Genomic DNA, 24,380 nt, shown 5'->3' with positions numbered 1-24,380 from the left:
CAGACACACACACAACTCACAAGGGCGTCCTTCCATGTCCACCAAGGGAACCCATGGAGTCAGATGAGGCCCCCCAGAGGCCCCATGCTGGCTCCAGGCAGCCCGGCACCACACTCTGCACCCCTCCTGGAGGCCCCTGCCGTCTCCTCACAGCTCCCTCCAGGGCCCAGCAGCCCGGCCAGCAGGCAGGTGGCCTCCAGCCCCTCCTCCCCTCCCAGCCAGCCCGGCAGCCTGTGTCAGCACCGCCAGAGCAAGAGGCCCGAGGACCTGGGAACAAATCACCACCCTTGACTTGGGCTGCAATCCAGTGAGGGGTGGGGGTCTGTGTGCAGTGTGTATGCGTGTGCAGTGTACCATGGGTACAGTGGTGTACAGGCCTGCTGCGGGTGGTACAGTATGACTGCTGTTTGCCTGTACGTGTTCAGTGTGTTTTGTGTGCATAGCATGTAGTATATGGTATGGGTGTGTCTTAATACATACCTGTGTGGTATGTGTGCTGTCTAGACTGTGTTACTGTGTGCTATGTGTGAGTGGTGTGTGTGCATCTATGTGGCATGTATAATACATGTGTGTGGAGTGTGTGTGATGTGTACAGTGTATGCTGTGGATAGAAGTAGTGTATTTTCTCTGTGTGTGTGTGTGTGTGCGACTCCAGAGATGAACCTAGCTGCATGTGTGCCCAGTGTGGACCTGGGACCCCTCACATTTGGGGAACACTTAGGAATCATGCTTCTTGGTAAGGGTGGGGTCAGCCTGTGTGTCCTTGGGAATCGCAGAGGTGAATGAACTGTAGAGACTCGTGGGTGGAAAGGCTGGGATGGGGAAGAGAGGGGAGGGGCAGTGGAGAGGCTGGAGGCGGGGTAGGGCGCAAGTGTATGCTGTGTGGGGCTGTGAGGATGGCACACACGCCGCTGTGTGACCCTGAGACACTGCTTTGCCTCTCTGATCCTCTTGTAGTGCACACAGGACTCAGTGGCCTTTAGAGAGTACCACAGAGTGTTCCTGCCACGAGATGTTCACTGTGGAAGACCCCTGCTGTCAGGGGACAGCGCCCTTTTCCCTGGGAACAACGTGGCAAGGCTGCCTGGCAGACTCGGGGCAGAGCTAAGGAGAAGGGAGGTGGGGTGGCCAGGACCTCCTCCGCCGTGACTGGGGAGCCCGTCCATGCTGCTTCCTGGCTGGTACCTGCAGCGACGTGGAGGCAGCTCCGATCAGCAGCCCCAGGGACTGGGCTACCAGTGACGTCATGGTGCCCAGCGCGGCAAAGAGGACGAAGCGCACGGCGTCGGAGGGCTGCGAGGTCATCCAGTAGACGATGCTGCAGTAAGCCACGGGGAACATGACCTGCAAGCCAGAGCCCATGTCACGGGGCCAGCCACACCTGGAGCTGCTCCCACCCGGGCCCCTGCTCCTCAGCCAGAGCTCCAGCCACCAGTCCCAGGACAGGGGACGCCCTCCCCCTTCCCAGGCCTCGTGGGGACCGGTCACGTCCGGGCTGGCAGAGCGTCTCTGTTCCTCTACAGAGTCACTGGCATGTTCACCTGGAAGGGTACGTCTGCCATGGTCTTGGCTAGGTAGTAGGCCTTCAGGCTGTACCAGTAGTTTAGGTGTTCACGCAGGAAGACACCCATCTCCAGGGGGACTGGGACACGGAAAGTGGGGAAAAAAAACAGAGAGAAAAAGCAATGTCAGTGGGCACCGCAGGGAGCAGACACTGTGGCTGCCAGTGCCTTGGGCTGAGTTGCTGCAGTCTGCCAGTGTGGTAAGTCCACACTGCTTGTTTAAAGATGAAAGGTTTCACTGCCCTTGGGTAATCGCTAGTCACTTCTACAACCCAAGGCCTGGCTGTGTAGAGAGGGGGTGGGTGGAGTGCACGAATCCTCCCTCATCCCCATGGCTGCTTCTGGGCCCTCTGGGGTCTCCTGCTCTGCCACTGGCCCAGGAAAGCAGGGTCTAAGAGGAGGTGTTCACGCCGAGTCCTGCAGCCCGGAGGCCCGGGCTGTGGCTGTGCACAGACTAGAGCTGCATAGACAACCACCTGGGTGAGCTTGCCTGCACCCAAGGCCATCCCATGCCATGCTTACATGGGCCCCAGCTCCCTGTGCCTTCCACGAGGGAGTCTATCCTGTGGCTCTAACAGGAAATGCCACTTAAGATGGGATTTGAAAATGGAGTTGGCATGCGGGAACAGGCCGATAAACCTTAGCTACACGGGAGGCATAGGTGGGAGGCTGGCTGGATGGAAAAAGGGAGGGAGGGAAAAGGAATGAAGGATGGGAGAGAGATACAAGGTGGGAAGGCGGGAGAGGGCTAGGAACCCCCTTCCCCCGTCAGGCACGCCCTCTGTGGTTGGGAGGGAATCCTAGCACACAGGCCGGAGCTGGGCCCATCACTCACAGGTCAGAACGGTGGGCATGAGGGCGGCGAACATGAGGAACAACATGGAGAAGAAAAGGAAGCCGGAGTTGCTCAAGACCTTCTTGGCTTCGTTCCCGATCCCCAAGTAGAGCAGGCCAATGAGGAGGCCGATTCCGATGTGAGAGGTGATCCGGAGGTGCGTCAGGACCTGGGGACAGAGGCGCTCCTTACCCAGTGCTCGGGGAAGGCGAGATGGAGGCTGAGGCCTGGGCATGCCATCAGATTCCGGCCAGGTGCCTCTCAGCCATCGCCTCCTTCCCCAGAGAAACAAGCCCCAGCCTGTATTGGGCGCACGCGCGCACGCACACACGGGTGCACAGTATGCATTCACTGCTGCTAAAACCCAAGTAATCACTCGCCTTTGGTACATCCACCTTCAAAACTGACAAACAAGGGGCACCTTTCTCTGGAGAGAAGCGAGCGACGTGAGGAGACAGGGTAAGTGGCTGTGCCACAGAGCTCTGGCATGCTGCAGGCTGATCTGAGTGGCTGCGTGGCAGAGCTCTGGCATGGGTGATATGACCCAGTGTGGGACCCACGGGCACGGGCAGCCTCTCCCACGCAGGCAGCCGTGGTGTCCACAGACATTCACAGCTCTCATTCACAGCCTCTGTCCCTCTGGGGGCTATCTGACCCCATTCCTCTACACCTGGCTGTGCCCTCCTGAGGACAGGAGGATGGGAGGGTGGGGCGGGGGGGGCTCCTTACCGAGTCCCTCATGATGCTGAGGAAGGTCCTTTTGAAGAGGATGCAGAACTGGGTGAGGCAGCTGGCAGAGAAGCTGTGGCAGCCCTCCATGGAGGCGGAGTCCTGGGACACAGCAAGAAGGGCCTGGTGAGGCTCCGGTCAGGCGCCACCTGGCTGGAAAGAGCTCTCGTGCAGCCAGTACAGAGCGCACGTAGCTCACGGGGCTGGGGGTTCGCATTACCTTTCTCAACCCCTTCAATCGTTTTGTCTGCTTTACCTCTTCAGAGGGCCGGTGCCAGAGGAGGGGGTTCACCTCGGCGTCGCCCCCGAGGTCCCGCCTGTAGTCAGAGTCGCACATGCCCTCCCGCACGGCTCTCACCAGGCGGTTGTTCTGGTCACCATACTCCCCGGACGCCACCTCCATGACTGCAGAGGACACACAAGACAGGATCAGAGCCGGTGCCCAGGAAGGTGGGAGCCGCAGCTCCCTTGCTCTGCAACCACAAAGCCGCTGCTGCAGCGGGAGTGTGTGCCAATGATGAAGGCCCCGCTATAGAGGGATGGCACGGCTCCATTCCCAGCCACTCATAACCTGAGCCCCTGCATGGGCCGTCCCTGGCGGGAGACAGACACAGATCCATACTGAGAAGCCATGAACACGTGGGACTGGCTGCCAACACACTTTCCCAGCCAGGTGCCTGCTCTGGGCTGGCACCCCGCAGACCTAGGACACAAGCAGCAGGAAGCAGGTTCCTCTTTGAAGGGCCCAGAGCATGTGCCGTGTGACACAGGTGAAGGTGACCTCAGGGACCCTAGGGGAGGATTGCCTGCCACCATGCAGCACCCAGGGGCCCAGAGAAACCTAAGGTTCTGGAGTAACCGTCCACACCCCTCAGATTCATGTCCCTTCTGGGCCACCTGACTCTCTGGGTCCAGCGGCCCTCCCTTCTCCAGCGCCTCCCTGCCTCCCAGGTGTTGCATTTTTTTCTGCGTCCTTCCTCCTCTGTTCTCACCCCCTGTCCCTTCTTCTATAGCACCTGTTTCTCTTCCCTTCCCTCACTCACGAGGAGGTAAGCAACTGAGCCAGAACCTTCTGTGGCTTCTCAGTATGCCAAGTTTTCCCTCTAGGAGGTGCTCTCCCTCACCACTGACCTTCAGGGGGTCTGTCTGCCTGCTTAGCTGTCCCCTCCCCCATTCCCCCCCCCCCCGGGCTTCCAGTAAATAAGCAGGAGCCCAGGAACCGCGTCTCTGTATAGCAGAGAACATGGAGCTGGGGAAGCAGTGTGCCCAGATGCCTGAGGAATCCTGAGTGGACGGCTTTGAGAGGAATGAGCCACCGATCCTGGATGTAGGGAGAATGGTCCTAACTCAGTGGCTTCTGTCCTCATAGATAAGAGGCCAGGCAAAGCTAGGATAGAACGTGGCCGCCAGGCACTTCTACCTGGATGTGTCCTCTAGTCTCTACCAGTTCTATACAGGACAGCGCCTGAGCTTCGAGGAGTATTCCAGCAATTCCCTCTCCAGGCACTGGACCAACATGGTGCTCGTACGAGTAGGAAAGATGTCTACTCACCAAAGTCAGCCGGGTTGTGGTAGGTGGGGCAGTTAAGTCCTAAATCCCTCAAGTATGGCACGAGATTCGAGACCTTCCCACGGTACACACACTGTCCTTGACTTAGGACATAAAGCTGGGAAAAGGAAGGAGAAAAAAAGACATCAACTCCAACCTTGCCCTGCAAAGCAACACCCATCATCGGATGTGTCAGTCAGTCAGTCACCCCAGGATCTGCAAGATGGCTTGAGTATCTAGGGTCTGGTTTTCCTAGGCTAGCCCCAGCCTGCTGGGAGTCAGGGGTATGGAGCCCCAACTGAGAGTCTGGAGTGGGGGTCTTGGTGAGGATCTGGGGTAGGGATCCTGGCTAGGCGTTGGGAGGGGTCTAGAACCCACATACCTGGTCAAAGAGCTCAAAGAGCTTGGCGCTGGGCTGGTGGATGGTGCACACGATGGACCGTCCCCCCTGGGCCAGCCCTTTCATCAGGGACACCACCTGGAAGCAGGAGGCGCTGTCCAGGCCACTGCAAGGCAAGAACACCATGAAGCCAGGTAGGTGGCAGGACGGAGCCCCCACCCAGGCCCTGCCACGAGGGACCACTCTCCTTTAGATTGGTCACCAAATCTGTGGGTGCACTTCCCAGAAGGAGGTGTCCTGAGGTCTCCTCTCTCCTCAGCATCTCAGCCCTACTCCTGCCTCTGTCCCTCCACTGTGTAGCTGCAGACACGAAGAGCCAGGCAGCCCGTCCAAGCTCATGCCCCAGGGCAGCCTGCCTGCCAGAGGTGACCAACAACGTCTCCCATCCCTGGCTCAGAGTATCTTTACAGACACAGCCTAAGTGCTGTCCGCTGCAGGCGGCACCACACCTCCAGGTAGTGGTATCACAGATGCTAGTGGGACATCTGGGAGAGATGGGGACTGAGAAGTGTCTCCCCTGAAACATATCCCAAAAACAAAGTGCACCCCGCAGTCGGGGCACGCGTGTCTCCGAGTCTGGAGAAGTGAGGTGTAAGCCAGTCTTTCTGTCCTGCAATCTCAATAACACAGGACATTTGCATCTCCCCCCTGAGGCCATATCAGGATGGCAGGGCCACCTGTGAGGACCTCTGAGCCAGCCCCTCACCAGCCTTAGCCAGATAGTCCTGGTTACCTGGTGGGCTCGTCGAAGAACATGACTGGGGGGTTGTTGACCAGCTCCAGGGCAATGGCCAGGCGCTTCCGCTGGCCGCCAGATAAGCTCCCCGTGCGTGTGCTGGCACAGGACAGCAAGCCCAGGGCAGTGAGGATCTCCTTGACCTGGGGAAGCGCAGAACCAGAGTACCAGTTAGCACCCGCCCCCCCAACCCCACCGCAACCAGAGCCGCGTGCCAGGTCCTGCTGGGCACGCATCTTAGGCCGCATGGCTCTGCACACCTGTGCAGGCGGGTCCACGCACGGAGCTGTCTCCAAGGTATAGGAGCCAAGTTCAGAGGCCAGAGCCCCTCAGCAGCCCCTGGTAGCTTGGCACACTTATTCACTTGTAAACCTCGCCCAGCGCCCTCTACAGAGGAGTCGGTAAATATTTGATCAACAGATGGATTCACGGTCACAGAAGCAGATGATCGAGTTTCCGGGCAGCACAAAGGCCCACTGAAGTCGTAAATGAAGTAACTGCCAGGAGGCTGCTGTAATGCATGTGTGCTGGGAAGTGTGATCACACGTGGCTGCGGGGTGCATCCTGTGAAGACTCCCAGCCCCACAAGCCGGGCTCTGTCTCCATGCACAGGAAAGTGTGCAAGGCTCTGAGCAGACCTGTCCTCTGAAGCAGGGGCCAGCGCTGGCCCCCTGGGAAGAGGGACGGTCACAGACCACTAGCACACAATTCTCCCACTCAGCTGGGGATGGTGGCACACTCAGGGCATAGCTGGTCAGCAGGTTTGGGGACACTGCAGGGCCAGTTTCTGCAGAGTGACCAGGTCCAGCTCAGGTCTTCTTAATAACAGGCTTCAGGAGTTAGAGGCTGGGTCAGCTGCTGCCCGCTGGCAGGTCCCCTCTCAGAGTACCTCCATCTTGGTACTTCCCACAGAATCCATCCCCATCCTGGCTGTGGAGCCCTGTGGCAGAGAGTCCCAGGTGGCCACAGCAAGGTGACCTCAGGCCAGCTGCTTCTCTGGGGAGATGAGGTCATCCAAGAGGAGGTGGCACCCATGAGGAAGAAAATTTCCACTCTGAACTTTTGCATTATTTATGCACGGTCCATACAAAGTGTGCCATTGGTGACAAAAAGAACCAGGGTGGAACACCGGACGGCCTGGGAAGAGTGCCGTGTGGGGTGGCAGTGCCCTGGGTTCCAGTCCGGCTCTGCCTCTCCTGCTGAACTCTTCAGCCTCTGCCACCTTTCTCTGGAGCACCTTGCCTCTGGGGAGGCCAGTCCCCAAAGAGCTTCCGAAGGCTGAGACCGGTGAGCGGAAGAGTTTCTGGCCATTTCTCTCCGCACAGTCACTATTGGCTTTCCCAGTACACGGGCGTTCCAGGGCCTTCCAGAGCAGCTGGCTGGTGCTGCAGGACTGAAGCATTCGTGGTGCACCTCCTTTCCCACCCATCCTCGAACAGGGGAAGCTGGAACCAGAGGCTACAGATGGTGCCCTGGCTTCCTCCTGCCTGCCCGATGCCACTGCCACTACCACGCCTGGCCTGTGGTCTCCAGGGATGGCTCAGAAGTGATGCAAGACTGGTTTTGTTTTAAAAACAGGTGCGAAGAATAAACAATGGACACACACACACACACACACACACACACACACACACACACACTTTCTAAGCAAGCAAACAAAAAAATAAACTCCCCATGGCTACTTATGACTCAAGTCCTCCTGGGGCCTGGTCATCCACAGACTGGCCCACAGTCCTATCCCTCCTCAAGCTGCTGCCTCACTGAACAGCTCCCCTGGGCTGCAGTGATTTTCCTGAGAAACAAGGCAGGCTGTGAACAACATGTTCCCCAATCTGCTAGAACGCCCCATTTCATGTGCTTTCATAGACTATCAATGACCTCCACCAGGGCACTGAGGGGCTGGTGGTACTGAGTCAGGGTAACGACAGCCCCCGCCTCGGGAAATCTGCAGGGTCCTGGGGGGTGGGGAGTGGAAATAGCTGTTTCTTGGGCACTTGGATCCTCTTGGTCCAGCCAGGCCTCGAGCAAACATGCTGAGGGGGTCAGCTCAGATGGGCTGCCCTGGAGCCGCTCCAAGAATGGCCATTGACCCTGTCACGGGAGCTCAGGCTCGCCAGAGGGGAGCAGCTGGGAGAGCCCGTGACAGGGGTCAATGGCCATTTTGGGAGCGGCTCCAGGGAGCCTCTGTAGCTGTAGCATGTTTGCTGGGCCCTGGTGGACCCAGAGATCCAGGTCACAGAAACAGCTATTTCCACTCCCCACCCCCAGCACGCTTCCCGGGGCTGCCCTGCACCCCTCAGTGCTCTGGAGGTGTAAGGAAACAAAAAGAGTGCAAATAGGAGAAGAAAGTCTCAGGCACGCTGGAAACTTATTTACTTTCTTTTTAAAAAAGAAGTTGGTTGATAACAAGTAAGAGCCAAATTTCTTCTTGTGAAGTACGTGGGTAGAGAGAGATTATTTTAAAACCAATGACTAACCATCTTCATTGTCTATGTTTTATGAAAATGTGTCTAATCTAAAGCATTTTAAAAAACCAAGGAAGCCAGAAGTGGTGCTGAGGCTCACGTGGTAGAGCTCTAGCCTTGTGAAAAATCCAAGGACAGTGCTCAGGCCCTGAGCTCAAGCCCAGGTCTGGCAAAAACAAACAAACAAACAAAGAAAATAACAAAAGGAAGGAGGCAGAGCCCTTGCTGTAACCTTGGAGTTGAGTTGACATGCTCCAGCTACCTAGGGCTGCAGTTTGTCTACAAGGTCTGAGTCAGCACGGTGGCCCCAAAACAGCGCCATGGACTGAAGACGATGCCGAGATACTTTCCTCCGCCACATATCAAAGGAAAGGCGAGAACAAGCAACAGACAGAAGCCATGCCACACACACTCTGGACACTGTGTAGCCCCTGTACACACTCACCATCTCTCTCCTGCCCTCATCCTTCTCCTGCAACTTCAGATGAGCCGACACCTGCAGGAGACAAGGACAACAGTGTGACCATGGCTGTCTTGGGCCCAGACCCCCAGCAGCTTTCTAAGATACCTGATGGCTACAGAAAACACTGGAGCGCCTCCCCTTCCCATTTCCCACGGCCTGATGAAGGGGGCGTTCTAGAAAAGCAGTGTGGGGCCGCGATGCTTCTCAGTATCTCAGGAGTTCTCTGCTATGCCCATGAAAGGTGCTACATGTGGGCCACACAGAGAAAAGGAAAACCCCTGGCCACAGGGCTCAGAACCTGGCCTGGACAGTGTCCTAAGATGCTCATTTTGGAATTCCATCAGCCACTTGTTAAACCATTGATAACTTGCCATGATCTGGGTAGCATTTACACGCAAGAAACTGGTGAGTGCCATCGCCAGGATGTCGTTTCTGGTTGTTTTGTTTTCAGAGGTCCTGTTACAGCACAGTACCGGGCCCCGGCCCTGAGTGGTGAAGGAATCACCGAGCCTGTGATCAGTCTTGGCTCTGCTCTACCAGGATCGGGGCCCTGGACACCCTGTGAAGCCTCAGTTTCTCAACAGCAGGCTGGTGAGGTTAATCCTGTCACCTCATTAACTAGGGAAGCTGATGAAGGGGTTAGATGGGAGACTGGGAATCAGAGAGGAGTGGTAATGAGGTCTCAGGCCTGGGACAAGGCCAGGCCAATGTCACCTCCTCAGAGTCAGTGGTCTGTTTATGACACTGAGTGTCACATCTCAGTCTGGCTGACATGTGACCGGCAATTGGTGGCCTAAATTATTCTTACATGAGGAAAAGGTAAAAGCTAAGGAAGGTTCAAGGTCGATGCATCTCCCAGAAGGATTGTGAAATGCCTCAAATCAGAGTCTGTAATTCTGAAATGAGATGCATTTCATGGCCGGATTTGGGGAGACCCAGGCCACATCAGAGGAAGCAGTGATTGAGCTGGAAAGTCAGAGTGACGGTTCTTACACAAGTAACTTCATGCCTTACATAATGACTTACAGAGAATCCACTATCCAGGTGCAACTCGGGATGTATAGAAACAGAATAGACTGTACTAAACTTCACAACAGGCTGATCTTGAGTCCTCTGTGCCTGCCAGAGACCCGATGAACAGGCGGGGCTCCCAGCTGGGAGCTGGTCTGGTGGCATGTTGTCCCTTTAGCTACAGCTTGCTCCATACCAGAGGAGTGGAGTGGGAATGGCCCTGCCAGGCGGCCCTTTCTGTTTCCCTGCACAGCACGTTGGGGAGCAGATCGCATATCTGAAATCTGAACTGCTGCCCTTTGTGGAACTGAGAATCCCTGGGACTGGTGTGAACAGCTGCCCAGGGCACAGGACAGGCCGGCTCCAGTGTGACACCAAGGAAAACTGCATCCAGGGACACCCCTGTGGGCCAGGGAGGCAGGGGAGCTCTGCGGAAAACCCAACCGCCATGGCTATCGAGAGCCTTGAGAAGCAAGCAGAGCGGAGGACTGATGTTCCCGTCTCCCTTGTTTTTATGGTTTTGGTGTACTAGGGATTGAACTTGTCAGCTGGGCCTGCACAGGCTCACAGATGAGGAAACCGAGGCTTGAGAGCTGAGAAGGGAGGAAGCACAGCACAGCAGGGCCCCAGAGACCTGGAGAAGGTCTGCCCACACAGCTGTACACGGCCCTGGCTTGTGGTTTCACCGTGGAGGCTCTGCTGAGCTCACACAGATGGTAGCCACGTGGTCCTGTATGAGTGGACCCTGTGGGTGCTTGGCTGTCGCAGACAACAGCCCAGATGAGCTGGACAGGACCCTTGGCCCCAATCAGGGTGCTGGGAGAAGTGGCCACCGGCCATGCTCCATAGTCTTACAAACTTGACCAGGACTTCTCCAAACAAAGTTCTTTAAAACCCTGGTCGTGGGGCTTTATTTTCCATGTCACCATTCAAACATGGAGCCTGGGGCTGCAACGCTGCTGCTCATGGGAAGGGGCTGTGCAAGGGCCTGGAAAGGGGTCAGCCATGCAAAGCCCTGTCTGTGCACACAAGCAGAGGAGTGAAGAGGAGAAAGAAAGGGGGAAGGGAGAAGGGAGAGGAGACGGAAGGGGGGAGGGGGGAGGGAGAGAGGAAGGGAAGAAGAAAAGGAAAAGGAAAAGAGAAGAGAGGGGAAAGGACAGGAGGAGAGGGGAGGGGAGGTGAGGCCAGCAGAGCAGAGAGGGCAGCTCACCATCATGGCCTCCTGCACAGTGAGGTGCGGCAGGAGCATGTCGTCCTGCATGATGTAGCAGGATACCTTCCGGAAGCAGCGCAGGTCCCGGGGCATGCCATTGATAAGGACCGCCCCCTTCATGCCGGTCTCCCTGAAAAGCCAAGGACAGCACAGGTCATCAGCCTCAGTCCTTCCGCACCCCCACCTCACAACTCCTCTCAGCAGACTCCTTTACCATGTCGGTACCCAGGGGCAGAGGCCGGACACTGGAGCAGTGTCTGCAGGGAGGGAGCCACGTGTGCCGTGGAGATGGCTGCTTTCCTTTGCTTCTCCACAAGATGCACAGGATGCTAATAAGTATTTGCACCCAGGCTTGGGAAGACTGGCTCTAGTTTGTGCACTACAGATGCCAGAGCAGGACACCATCAGGTCCGTTACTCAAGTGGCTCAGAAACAGGACGTGGCCTGGGGCCTGCTCAGCCAAGTGGAGGCTGCAGGGGAGCATTCCCTGCAACCACAGGCGAGCGGGCTGGAAGCCTCATGCTGAGGGTGGGGGAAGCAAGGCACAAGGAGCCACCTTGTTGGGCCTCCAGCTGGGGCCCTGCTGCCTGCTGTGTGTCCCTGGTTTCTGCTCACTGGAGGACAAGCTCCCTGAGGTGCTCACCCTCACTCCTCCAAGGGCCAGCTACACCGTTCTGCCTCCTCCTCTGTGCTGTGGAAAATTCTACTCGCTCTCACGTCCCTCCCACGGGTGCTGAGAAGTTGGTTCTAACTTTCTGATGTGGTTGTACCCAGCAGGAACTTGTCATAAATGAGAATCTTTACATTTCTAATTCCTGGTATTCAGAAGTTTTAGGGAAGGGGAAGATGGGTGGGGTTTTTGTGTGTGTGTGCAAATGAAATGATTATTTTCATGATCATTCTCATTACTTCTGCTACTACAGGGGTCTTCCTTACTCACAGGGGACATGGGTCCAAGTCAATCCTGGGACCAGAAGCAGTACCCAACCCCGTATATGCTGCGTCTCTTCCTGTACTATAATATATACTGGCAATAAAGTTCAATTTACAAATTATGTAGGGTAAAAAAAAAGTATAAGAACTAATCATAAAACAGAATAATTATAATATACGGTATATCGTAATAAAGTTGCCAGCATCACCCCTCATTGTTAAGTAAGGTAAGGGTCATTTGAACTCATCACTATGTCACTGCCGTGACCAGTCTGACAACACAGACAGCCATGAAACATAAGGGGCGGGAGGGATACACAGCACGGATCCAGTGAACGAATGATGATTCTGTCCTGGGTGGCAGAGTGGCTGGTGATGAAGTTTATCACACTTTTCAGAAAAGTATGCAATTAAAAACTTGCAATTCTTTTACTTCTTGTATTTTCCATTTAATATTCTGGGGACCAGTGGTGCAGAGCTGTGATAGTCAATTACCCAGCAGGCCGAGATCTAAGGATCATGGTTTGAAGCTAGCCTGGACAGGAAAGTTGACGAGACTTTTCTCTCTAATTCACCACCAAAAAGCCAGAAATGGAGGTGTGGCTCAGCAGTCTTGAATGAAAACGCCGAGAGGTGGTGTCTAGGCCTGAACTCAAGACCCAGTAGACATATTTACCAAAATTATCAAATGGAACTTACGAGAACTCAAAAGAGCCTGAAAGCATTTTCAAATATTTTTAAAGATCCTGCTTATAAAAAAAAAAAAAAAAAAAAAAAAGAACGACACTGGCATGGCTCTGGGGAACTTGGCTCTGGAGTTTTAAAACACTTACAAAAGATGAAGCCTCGGCCTGTCCTCTCCCTGCTCGCCTTGCCTTTTGTCATGCATCTACTTTCATGAAGCCTTCTTATGTCTTTCTGCCCCAGAGAACAGGATGCCGCTGTGTCGACCCGCCCTGTGGCCTCTGTTCCCTGTCCAGGTGTGGCTATGGGCAGGGGTGGCCCTTCAGTAAGGAGCCCTGTCTCCTCAGATTCCAAAGCTCTGAATGCTAACACACAGCCAGGCCCTGCCGGAGCCCCTGCAGTGGAGCCTGGAGCAGCTGCCCCCGCCTTCAGACAGGAAGCTCTGGTGGAGGGAGAACGCTGGTCCTGGCAGGGCTTGCTCACCTGTACCCAGCCAGGATGTTCATGAGTGTGGACTTCCCGGCCCCTGAGGGCCCCATGATGGCCACCAGCTCACCGCTGTTGAATTTCCCCGAGATTCCTTTCAGAAGGGTCTTGTATCCTGCAGAAGCAGAGCACAGCCATCTCCGTCACTGGGTAGCACGTTCACCCTCCCTCCCCTAGGCAGAAGACGCAGATGCACATGCACTCGATTCAGCGCTGGTGCCCAAAGCATCCTTCCCCATTCTGCACGTTAAAACACTGCATTCTAAGCTGCAAAACGGACCCCATGTCCTGTGTCTCTTCCATTCCCTTGCCGAATTCCTTGGTTGCACTGAACCATGCCGGTACTTACTGTGCATACATGCTGCTTCAGAGTTTACAAAGCACTCTCCTTGGTGTTATGTAGTCCATGGGGACCCCCCTCCCCATTTCAGAATGAGGACGCCCTGGGGTGTGAGCAGAGGCTGACTCACTTTCCCCTGGGGTGGTCCTTACCCAAGGAGATGGGCATGTGCCTGAATTAGTTAAGCAACTCGCTTTCTATTTCATTTCCAAATTATTTACTTCTGCTTTAGATATTTATATGAATTATTGATACATGGTTAATTTGTCCAGAATCACTTTATAATTAATCAATACATTATTAATTCCTTAATTAAAAATTAAAAGTTGGCCATCATGCAATCACATCGAGTGGCTTTAGAATTTCTGCCAAGTCTCTCGTTTGAAAGCTCTACAAAAAAGGAGTGGGGGGAATCTACATATCCCAACCAAAGCTACATTCATGTATTTTCAAATGGACTGTTTAAATGTGCTATAAAAGATAAACCAAAGCAGCAGACTCAGAGATGCGACTTCCAGCTGAGCTGTGGGGTACGGGATGGGGTTGGGTAAGAAGATATCCGCCCAACCCTTACCCACAGGATTGGAACCCGCATAGCTTCAGCCCCTACACAAAATGCTTAAAAGCAGCTCATGAGACAGGGACCCAAGGGGACCTTGCCTGGTTGGTCCCTGTCCCTCTCCTCAGGCTCTGCTGTACACGCAAGCCTGCATGTCTGCCAGAATTGGGGCCCCAGAGAGCGCTCTCTCTGCGGTCTTCCAATCTTTCACAGAGAGGACACCTGAACATTCCAACCTGTCACCAGGTGCCACCGTAAGTTGGATGAAGTCCCTGAGGCCTTGTTTAAGCAAGGCAGAGAGGAAGGGAAGTGAAAGCCAGGAAGCCTGCGTCTCTGCCACTCTGACTCATTAAGAAGAGAAGCTGTCGCCCCCGGGAATACAAAATCATCCTAGCAGGAAAGGGGGCCCAGAAACAAATGCAGGATGTAGAAGAGCAGCTCCCAGTAGCATAGTTACCCAGCTCCACCAGCAAGGGCGGGTTAGCAACTAGGATACATGGGTAGAACAAGGGAGAATTGTCTGGGCAGGGGTGAGAACCCGAAGAACTGGCTTCATGCAGCGGATGGACAGATGGATGCGCTGGGGAGGCAGAGACCCTGAGTAAGACCAAGTTCTCAGTCCTGCAGCTTCCTCAGATGGGAACTCTGTGGCTCAGGGCTGAGTCGCTGGGGAAGAGGCCCCCGGGGGGCTCGAGTGACATCACCGAGGGAGCCAGTGCTAAATACCAGGCACCCTCTCATTCCCATGGAGGACTGCTCAAGCTTGAGTCGGGGTTACTCACGAGCAAATTTTTCTTTGGCCTGTTTCCTCCCCAGGTTTGGAGCTGATCCCTGGCTGGACCGTGTGAGCCAGAGGACCAAGTGACAGGTCACTGTGCTGACCGGTGGTGTGTGGAGCTCAGAAGAGCTGTGCCACCACCTGCCTGCTCCACTGCTATTCCTGTGGCACTCATCCTACACTGCTTCTATGGCTGGGATGGCATGTGCCCAGGATGGCACACAGACCACCAAGGTAGCGTACTTATACCTATCCCTCAGACTTGGGAGCAGCAGATTCAGTCTTTAGAATAGCCAGGCCACAGACCAAAGCAGAACTTGGAACCCAGAGTCCAAAGAGAGTGCAGACCAGAATTCAGAACCCAGAACCACCGATCACAACTCAGAACTCAGAGACCAGACCACAGCTCAGGGCCCAGAAACTCAGAATCAACACCAGAACCATAGACCTACACCCGGAAACCCAGTACCTGGAACCAAGAATCCAGATCCAGACATTCAAGTACTCATTCAGAACCCAGAACCCAGAACCCAGTCAGAATATAAAACCATAATCAAAGCAGATTAGAAACCAGAACCCAGACCAAAAACCACAGACCAGAACCCAGAGCTGAGATGAAAACTCTCAGCGCAAAGTCCCTGGGAGAAAGGTGGAATGGAGGCTGACTGGGTGAGGACCCAGAAACTGTTGCTATCTACCTGTCACTCCCCTCTACCCTTCTCCCCATAACCCAACATCTGTACCAATCCCTGTGTGTTATGTTAGCATCACCTGCAAAGAAGAAGCCAGGTAGCTTAACACCCTTATAAAGGACACAGATTCTTCATCGATTGCGAGCAAAACCAGTATGGAACCAGTATGTTCCACTGTACTCTGACAACTCAAAGATGAAGGGCATCAGGAACCAGAAAGTGGTTCCTGCTGGGGTCCTAACATCAGCTTGCAGCTCAGGCTCCAGAAGTGCTGGGATCCAGAACTGGGGTGGCAAGAAAGGGAGGACCTCTGCAGACATGCAGGGTCCAGACATGACCGCAGAATGCGCTTCCTATGGCCCACACCTCCTTGGGAGATGTGGGAGACAGATGTTCTGGTCCTGGGGGGATACTCAATGTGAAAGTGACCTAGCAGATTCTACTCTAGTGGAATCTCACTCTGGCACTCATAGGCGAGGAGCTAGGGAAGGATGTGGGGCTGGGGAGAGAGCCATAAAGCCTGACAAGCAGGACATGGTCTCTGGTCATGCCCAGAGAGTCAAAGTCTCAGGGCCAAAGATGGAAATGGCCTTCCACCTTTCCCCCCTCTCCCAGCATTCGCAGCATCCCACCCTCCTGGCCCATGCCTCTGCCCTGCAGCAGCACCACCAATGAGTAGCAGAGAGGTGCTATCCCACAGCTTCCCTGGGCCCTCCCATCCTTCCTCTCCTCCCTCCTCTCCCATGCCTTTACCTTCATATCGCATCATCTACTTCTCTTCCTTCTATTTTTCTCCCTCCCTTTCTTCTCTTTCTCTCTGTCCCTCTCTCCCTTCTCTCGCCTGCTCTTTCTCATTGACAGGCAGGAATCTCAGCTTCCCAGCTCTGTGAGCATCCCACCCTGGCCCAGTGCAGACATTCACCAGGGTGGATGGGGGTTTGCTTTTGGTCACCCGGAAGCAGCACATGGAGGCTGAGTGGTGCCTGGGGGAGGAGTCCCTCCCAGGCCACTCGCAATCCAGAAAGCTGCGCAAATCTGAGGTGCAGCGATCGTGAGGCAGAGGAGACACTAGAACAAGACTGCTTCTCCTAAACCCAGGCTGGGCCACCCCTGAGCAAGGGCACCCTGCCACACACACACTTGAGTTTGCATCCTGGGTCAGTGTTGCTCCATGGAGCCGGGAAAGTGCCAGCGCTTTGAGTCTGCGGACAGGACTGGCTGGCTTCATCACTAAACCCTGTGGTCTGACACCGAGCCTGGCATATGTGGCTACTACATAGGTGTTTGTGGAGCTAATGAGCAGAATGGGCTCCCTGCACGAGCAAACTCAGAGTCACGGCAATCATATTGGTGTCAGCTCTCATCACTCCTGGCAAGACAGACTCCACTGGGAAACAAGCCAGCACATGCTAGATTGGCAAGAAGGATCCAGAAGCCTCTTCAGATCCAGCTGCCTAAATTGCCCCTGAGGTTCAAACCTGTCCCCGGTGAATGGCACAAATACCACCAGTCAATCCTTAGGTAACAGGGATGAGTGGGTCTTGTATATTGTTTCAGCACTTGTGACTTTCTGGTGCAAATTCTCCTGAAGCACAACACACATGCAGAAAAGACCTAGCGGGTATACATCTGGCCCCCAGTCCTGGACAGGCAGTGAGAATATACCCAGCTCTAGAAGCACTTATGGCATTCGGTTGTTGAAGTGGTGGCTATTCTGGGGTCTTGAGTAGCCCCTCACAATTCTGGTGTTCACACCAACAGAACCGTTTTTCCTCTAATTGGCGGGTGGGGGGAGCTTGTTTCCCTCCTTGGAAATCAGAAGTTGTTTCCTAAGAGTCCCTTAAGCCCCTCCCCCCTGCCCCCACCCTGCTGGCTGGGAACACCTGCCAGGTGGGCTATGCTTCTTCCCGAATGGTAGCTCCAGCGTGAGCTGACCTCAGCCAGAAACTGTGTCCATTTCCAAGCAAACTCACTGAGCTTTCCATCTCTGCCAACACTACAGAGACGTGGGGGCAGGGGATGGTGGAGCTTGTCCTTTTGTGGAAATGTGGCTTACAAGTCACAGAAAGACTGTGCCCTTCTTACTTTGCAGATAAAACACAAAGGCCCCGAAAAAGTTAATGCCTGCCTAAGGCTGCACAGCAGGCCTGCAGAGGAATCAAGATTCCAACCGCTTCAGCCACCCCAAGGCGGCTCTGTTACCCCGAGAGGTAAGCACATAAGCCAGCCCAGACTGAGCAGTTCCCGGTCCCAGCACCCAGTCCTCCTTGGCTCCCTGTACCCATCAGATCACACTGGCACCAAACAAGGGAACACGAGCAGGTATACTGCCGTTGGCATCCGTGCAAAGTCAGCTGAGCCCCGGAGAGCCAACCTGGGCACCTGCAGAAACAATGTGAGTGCCCTGTTCAGCTGGGCGTCAGGAACCCGAGGTCCACGAAGGGGCAGTTGTGTCTGGAGAGACGCGGGGTAGGTGGGCCATGGAGTTGTATTTTTCCAGCTGCACAGCAGAGGTGTGTCATATGCTATAGCAAGCGGGAGGAGACCACGTGAGGTCGGGGCACTGAGAAGCTGGCCTTTGTTTGGGATTGTGCAAACGTCAAATGCCTCACTGACAGCTCAGGACTCTGACCTTGGGGTGGGGGGGGTTAAGTATGTCATAAACTGTGAGAGGGACCTGTGACCACAAGTAACCTATGGCCACCCACAGAGGCTCCAGGGTATGAGAGTATCAGTCTTCCTTCATTCTCAGCTGCCTGCAGAGGTGACCAGGTTTGGAATGGCCTCTTCCAAGCCTCCCAGTGAGGTTTCCCTCCATATAGAGAAGGCAGACACCCCCATTCCCACCAGCCAGGGCAGTAGAGGGGGCTGAGACCCTCTCAGGAAGCCATCATCACGGCCATACTCCTCCCTACCGCCCCACCCACTAACAGCAAGATTTCGGGGGTCAATGAGCTCTGAGCACCTTCAGAGCTGCAAAGGAACCAAAGAAAAACCACTCTGAAGGAGTCCTGGGAGGGAAGAGCACTCAAGCCTGGGTTCCGTCCTAGTTTTCCACGGGCCATGGTTCACAGGTGGCTGCCCTGGGAGGAGAAGCAGTACAGATCCTCTCACCTCTCAGCGCCTCCTCCCTGCTTCCCTGGGAATCAGGCCATGTCACAGGTGCCACTCCTGGCCCTCTATGTCCCTCCATCCCCACGAAGGCTCACTGGTGGGGACAGAGCACTCTGCGGGTGGCTGAGGTCGGAGCTATCCAGCGCCTTCAGGTGACTGGCCCATCTGGCTGATTTTCACTTGATATACCCATGCTCGGACAGACAGGAACCCGGCTCTGGTTAATGAAAGCCACAACTACTGCTCTAGGAAGGTCAGTTACAGCGTTCGTGACCCTAAATTTAAACTCTGGAAGAAAAAGGAAAAACAAATTCCACACATGCGCACATGGTGTAGCTCTGGAGAACATTCAGAAGCGGATGGATCACAGGTCTTTATCCTCGTCCTGCAGATTTACACAAGTGAGGCTTCTCAGGTGGAAAAGGGCGGTCAGCAGCTCTTCCCATCCAGACGAGGGCAGAGATACACCCAGGCTGCCGTGTGGACCCTTAAATGTCAGGAGTGACAGCTGCTTGAAGGCATCATAGCGGAGAGGAACCAAGGACGCCCAGGCCAGCCCCCGCCCAAGCCCCCTCTGTGTTCTGAGACAGACATGGTAAGGACACACCCAGTGGTTCTGTGTTTAGCCTGACCACAAGCATCACTCTAGAGACCGGCTCATTGTGGAAGGGGGCTCTCTCCGGACGGGGCCCACTGACTCCTTTCAGGACCAAGTCTGTATGCCTCAGCCAGAGGCTCAGTGTCTCCCTTCCACCACTTCTAGACTCCTGTCTATGACTCCTGCTCAACATTGGTTCAAAGCAGAAAGCGAGACCCTATCTCAAAAACAGTGCATAAGAATGCTGGAGGCATGGCTCCATGATAAGGTCTACTTAGCAAGCTGAGGCCCTGAGTTCAGTCCCAGTACCACCACATACATACATATAAATAGGAAAAGGGAAAATAAACACACGCGCAGAACTTGACTGGAAATAAAATGCACTAGGGGCTCAATGTCTTCATGCTGGGCTCTGCTGCAGCCAGCACCCTGTAAGATGATGAACCCCTCCGGGTCTTTCACTCCTGGGTGCTGTCCCTCTCCCGATACTGCGAGCTTGCCCTTGTCTTGGGGAGAGAAGGTTTCCACTTGCAGTGGTGCTCCTGATGAAGAGGCGTGAGCGCCTGAGCCCCGACCAGTGTCCTGAGAGTCAGCGTGGGGTCGTCTCCCCACCTGCCCCGATCATCATAACGATGGCTCCCCTCCACAGGACTGAAGACCCCCAGGCTGGAGTGGCCATTTCAGCCACCCATGACAACGGAATCCCTCTGAGAACCTGTCTACACCCTGGTGACCTCTCACCTGCCACCAGGGCCCTCCATCCTGTGGGTGGTGCTGAAGGCCTTGTCTGCCTGGTGCGAGTGAGCAAGTGAGCGAGCGAGGCGTGACCTGTTCCCAGGTGCTGACCAGAGCATGGTGAGGGTGTCACCGGACCAGCCGAACCAGCCCGGGGCCTCCACCCTGGGGCCTCCACCCCAGGAAACCTCCCCCGTTGGCCATATGGTCCCCAGTGACACTGCTTTCTTTCTGCTGGAACGACTCTGAGTCACTATCAGCACAAAGGCATCACTGAAGATGCCGGAGACATAGGTGGCTGCTGTGAATCTTACATGACCTCCACGGGGTCACCTGGGCTGGGCCTGGTCCTCAGGGTCTGGCACTCTCAACTCCACATCAGGTTTCTTCCTTGATCACAAGGAAAAAGTAGTTCACATAGGCATAAGGGACATGGCACGGCAGGTATCCTGGCTGAGCTGCACCACCACCCTTATCCTGCCACTTGCCCTTCTCCTCTACCTAACCCAAGTCCCCCAAAGCCAAGCTGAGTACATGCAAGCCACCCCAGTGCTATGTAGAGGTTCAGGGGCTGTCAGGCTCCAGGACAGAGATGAAATGGCATCACACTCCCTCTGTGACTCTAGTGTGAAGGATAGGATTCCAGAAGCCTGGCATTTCTACCCCCATTACCCCTGCAAATGACCACAGGAACCTTCTAGACCTTAGGTCACACCCAGCCTGAAGGATCTGAAGATGCCCCTGAACAAAGCAATGTGAGTGCTATAAGCCTCTAGCTGTGGTGGGCTACACCCTGGCCAGCAGGCTGCAGGTTGGGTGGTCTTCTCATCTAGCCTGGGGGTCTGTTCCTGGAGTAGCCCAGCTCTGGGGCCTCCTAGGTTGGGACCCCTGAGACAGTGTCCGGGTCACTATGGACTCAGCCACACACAGCTCTGTGACCCTGGGCAAGTCCTAAACCCCTCTCCTCCCCCAGGTATTCTCACACGAGGCGCTGCCAAGTCCAGAAAACACTGAGCCAACATCTACTATCAACTCTGTTCTGGGCCTTTCCTCTTTCCTCTGAGCTCCACACTTGCTTTCAGAATGATAACCAAAAAGCACTCTCATCCATCACACTGGTTCTATTATTGTGAGTTTATTAGATCATATTTGACGTTCACATGAACGGTGGCTACCACTGTTAAACACTACGTGGGGGCACGGTGCTCTGCAGACACCAAGCTATCCAGGAACGCGAGTGTCCCTGTTAATCCTCGCTGCAAACAGGACGGGCGCAGACTCGTCATGTGCTGGGCTAGCTTGTGGGCGGCCATATTGCACCCAGACTCCCAGACTCTGGAGCTCATGTTTCCAGCCATCAGCCAGGCCCGGCTGCCTCTGTGCCTGGACAAGTTTTATTAAAAGGTACTTGGGACCATTTGAGAAAGAGAGAGGGAATGAAAAAAGGAGAGGAAGGGAAGGGAGTGGAAGGGAAGAGAGGTAAAAGGAGAGGAAAGGAGGAGAAGGGAGGTAGGAGGTAACAGAAGGAGTAGGAGGAAAGGAGAAGTTGAACAAAACTCAGTGTATAGATCAATTCAGGGCCTGAGCATTGTCCTTGGACTTTCTCAAGGCTAGAGCTCTACCACTTGAGCCTCAGCACCACTTCCAGCTTCTTTCTATGTATGTGGTACTAAGGAATTGAACCCAGGTCTTCATGCATGCTAGGCAAGCCTTCTACCACTAAGCCAAACTCCCGGCCTTGACTTTTTCTTCGTTTAACATATTAACTTAGAATGACTGCAAATGATGAGAAATGCATTTTTTATAAAACCAAGAGAATGCAGGATTTGCTGTAAATATATGCAAGTTCAAGAATGACGACCATGCCTGGCCTCTGCTCCGTGCTCAGACAGGGTTGTCACCAGCCTCTGGCCCTACTGCTGCCATTCCTGCTGCAGGCTGCCAGCAGTGCAGTGGGTTCAACTCCCTTCATGATCAGTTATGAAAATCCAGCCACAAGACTAAAATACCCAGGGCCTGATAAAATCTCACATCCTCCTAAAATGACCTACATTAACCTCTCTCTTGAGGCAGATTCTGAAGTGTAAAGTTGCTAGCGGAGCTCAGTTTCAATGGTGGAAATTTCCACCCAGCCACTCACTAATGTCGATGCTGAAATATAAATAGTCTCAAAAAGGCAAAACTCATCATACAGTGACCTGCAAGTTCTCCAGAGGCTTCCCAGAAGTCCTTAGGTGTGACCTGTTTTGTACATGTCAGGGCACAAGGTGTTTATCAGCATTTCTGAGATGGAGCTTGACTTAGCCTCATAATATCCATGAGAATTAAAATCTCAGAGAACAACTCTAGCAAACGTGTTCCCTGTCTCCTGGGGAGAACCAAGAACTCAGAGCATCAAAGGGTGAGTACCCCCACCACACCCGGCGACATTGTCTCCACTTTTCCCCAGAGAATGACAGAGAGGAGCCCCCCACACACACACTGGCCGCCCCCAGGATTGCTGGGAAGGCAGAAAAATTCACTGTGCACAAGTTCATCAAGAGCAGGCTGATTTGATCATTATCAGTAACCATAGGAGGAAAATGCCTTAAGGAAGCCAAAAATGTAAACAGCCATGCTTGAGCAAATGCTGATGTGCATTAGGCACCACTGTTACCTCTGTTGGACGTGCTAGCCTGCTGGTCCCCACACTACCCTTCAGCATTGGCATGCTTACAAGCGCTGCTGCTCCTGCACCCAAGGTCACAGGTTGATAAGAGGTGGAGCCAGGACTCAACTGCAGCCAGCAAGCTTGGCGAGGCAGCTCAAGCTACTTATGACCCCATTTCAACCAATGGCTAGGCCTGGTGGTAAGGACCTGTCATCTTCAATGACGTGGGAATACACAAAAAGGAAAAATCTCAGTCCAAGCAGATCAGGACATAAATCCCTACCTCAAGAAAACTCAATGTAAACACAGGCTAGAGGCATGGCTCACACAGTAGAGCACCTGCCTAGAAAATAAAAGCCACTGAGTTCAATCCCCATTACACACACACACACACACACACACACACACACACACACACACACACACACAGAGCAGCCTGACTGAACCAGAACCAGCCTAGGCGCCTCTCCACACTGAACATCCCATCCATGATCCTTGATGGTGTCTGGCCAGTGACTGGAATGTTCCAAGTACACTGCACCCAGAAACCAACGGTAATGAGCCAGGGAAGATTCATGGGACCACCACGGTGGGAAGATATGGCAGTCCCTGTCCCTGAGGATCTAGCTTTTCGGAGGCTTCTCCTGGGCTCTCCCCTGAGCTTCTATCCATCACCGCATGCGGACTCCAAGGCAGGCAACCATCAGGCCTCAGCTGCATGGAGAACCGACGGTCCATGTACAGAAGCTCAGAACTGCACAGCACAGCACGCTGACTGTAGGGAGGAGCGTGAAGGCCTCAGAAAGGAGCCTCCTGCCATGAGGTCATGGTAAATGCATGAAGGCCTTCCCCGGCCTGGGGAGCAAGCCGCAGTCCTGGAAGAGCTCCTGGCACAGGTTAAGAAAACTCTTAAGGAAAAAATGATCCCCTTTCACAACAGATGGCTCAGTCGTGGGGAGTGGATGTAGGGGAAACTTGGCCTGAAAAGGCAGAAAGAAGGGCTCAGGAGAGCCCTGCTGGCCAGGCCCAGTCCCTGGAACTTTCCAGAATAGGATCTTATCAATGCAGAACAGAGGTACATTTCCAAAGAAGCACAGAAGGCTTCTAGAAAGACCGAAAATGATGAAATGGCAATAGGCCGCCTCACCTGTCTCTAAAACAGATACGCACCAGGAATGAGAAGCACAGATTGGCCCAGAGCACATATAGGCCAACCTGGGACAGAGGGAGATGTCAAGTACATGGCTAGATAGCTCCCTGTCCATCCCAGCTACTTTCTAGACAAACTCATTTGTGGCTCTGTAGAGACACAAAATCGGTAAATTCTGTTGCCTTAAAAACAAAACCAACAAAAAAAAAAACTACTAAAGTTTGAACTCAGGACCTTGTAATAGGGAAGTTCTCCACTATGCAAGCCACTCTGACAGCCCTTTTGGCATTTTGTTTCTTGGTACAAAAACCTTAGAATGCAGAGCCTCTTCTTCTCACTAACGCTTGCTCACAGTTGGCAATCTACCATTTGAGCAATGCCTCTAGTTCCGCATTTTGCTGTTTACTTGGAGATGGAATCTTGAGACTTTTCTGCCCCAGCTAGCTCGAAACAATCTCTTATCTCAACCTCCCAAGTGTCTAGGATTGCAAGTGTCAGCCCAATGCCTGGCTTTTACTGATTATTTCTTGAGATAGGGTCTCAAACATTGACCAGTAATAACCCTGGCTATGCTTCCCCACATAGCTGGGGTGACATATGTGTGCCACCACAACTAGCCGTTGTGTACTCCCCCCTCCCACAGCTAGGGTGATAGGAACACTACACTGAACTTAGCCATTAAGTTGAGATGCGGTCTA

General features: G+C 54.1%; 1 protein-coding gene across 2 annotated transcripts in view; it reads right to left on the bottom strand.

Moving 5' to 3' along the window:
• The window catches only part of Abcg1 (ATP binding cassette subfamily G member 1), a 44,320-nt gene that overhangs the window by 3,122 nt on the left and 16,818 nt on the right, over positions 1-24,380 (bottom strand). Inside the window, exons 3-13 of one of the 2 annotated variants that reach the window (XM_090349649.1) lie at positions 13,064-13,181; positions 10,961-11,093; positions 8,722-8,772; positions 5,809-5,954; positions 5,058-5,181; positions 4,679-4,793; positions 3,347-3,531; positions 3,127-3,228; positions 2,398-2,566; positions 1,542-1,642; positions 1,186-1,344 (exon numbers count right to left, since the gene is read on the bottom strand). In XM_090349649.1, coding sequence (XP_090205775.1) covers positions 1,186-1,344; positions 1,542-1,642; positions 2,398-2,566; positions 3,127-3,228; positions 3,347-3,531; positions 4,679-4,793; positions 5,058-5,181; positions 5,809-5,954; positions 8,722-8,772; positions 10,961-11,093; positions 13,064-13,181 — 1,403 coding nt within the window. The remainder of the gene's footprint in view (positions 1-1,185; positions 1,345-1,541; positions 1,643-2,397; positions 2,567-3,126; positions 3,229-3,346; positions 3,532-4,678; positions 4,794-5,057; positions 5,182-5,808; positions 5,955-8,721; positions 8,773-10,960; positions 11,094-13,063; positions 13,182-24,380) is intronic. The other variant, XM_090349658.1, reaches the window with a different exon arrangement.

This window comes from Megascapheus bottae, chromosome 1 (assembly GCF_031878675.1).
Source record: "Megascapheus bottae isolate mThoBot1 chromosome 1, mThoBot2.hap1, whole genome shotgun sequence".
Taxonomy (NCBI): Eukaryota; Metazoa; Chordata; class Mammalia; order Rodentia; family Geomyidae; genus Megascapheus; species Megascapheus bottae.
This window is presented reverse-complemented; position numbering and strand designations above follow the sequence as displayed.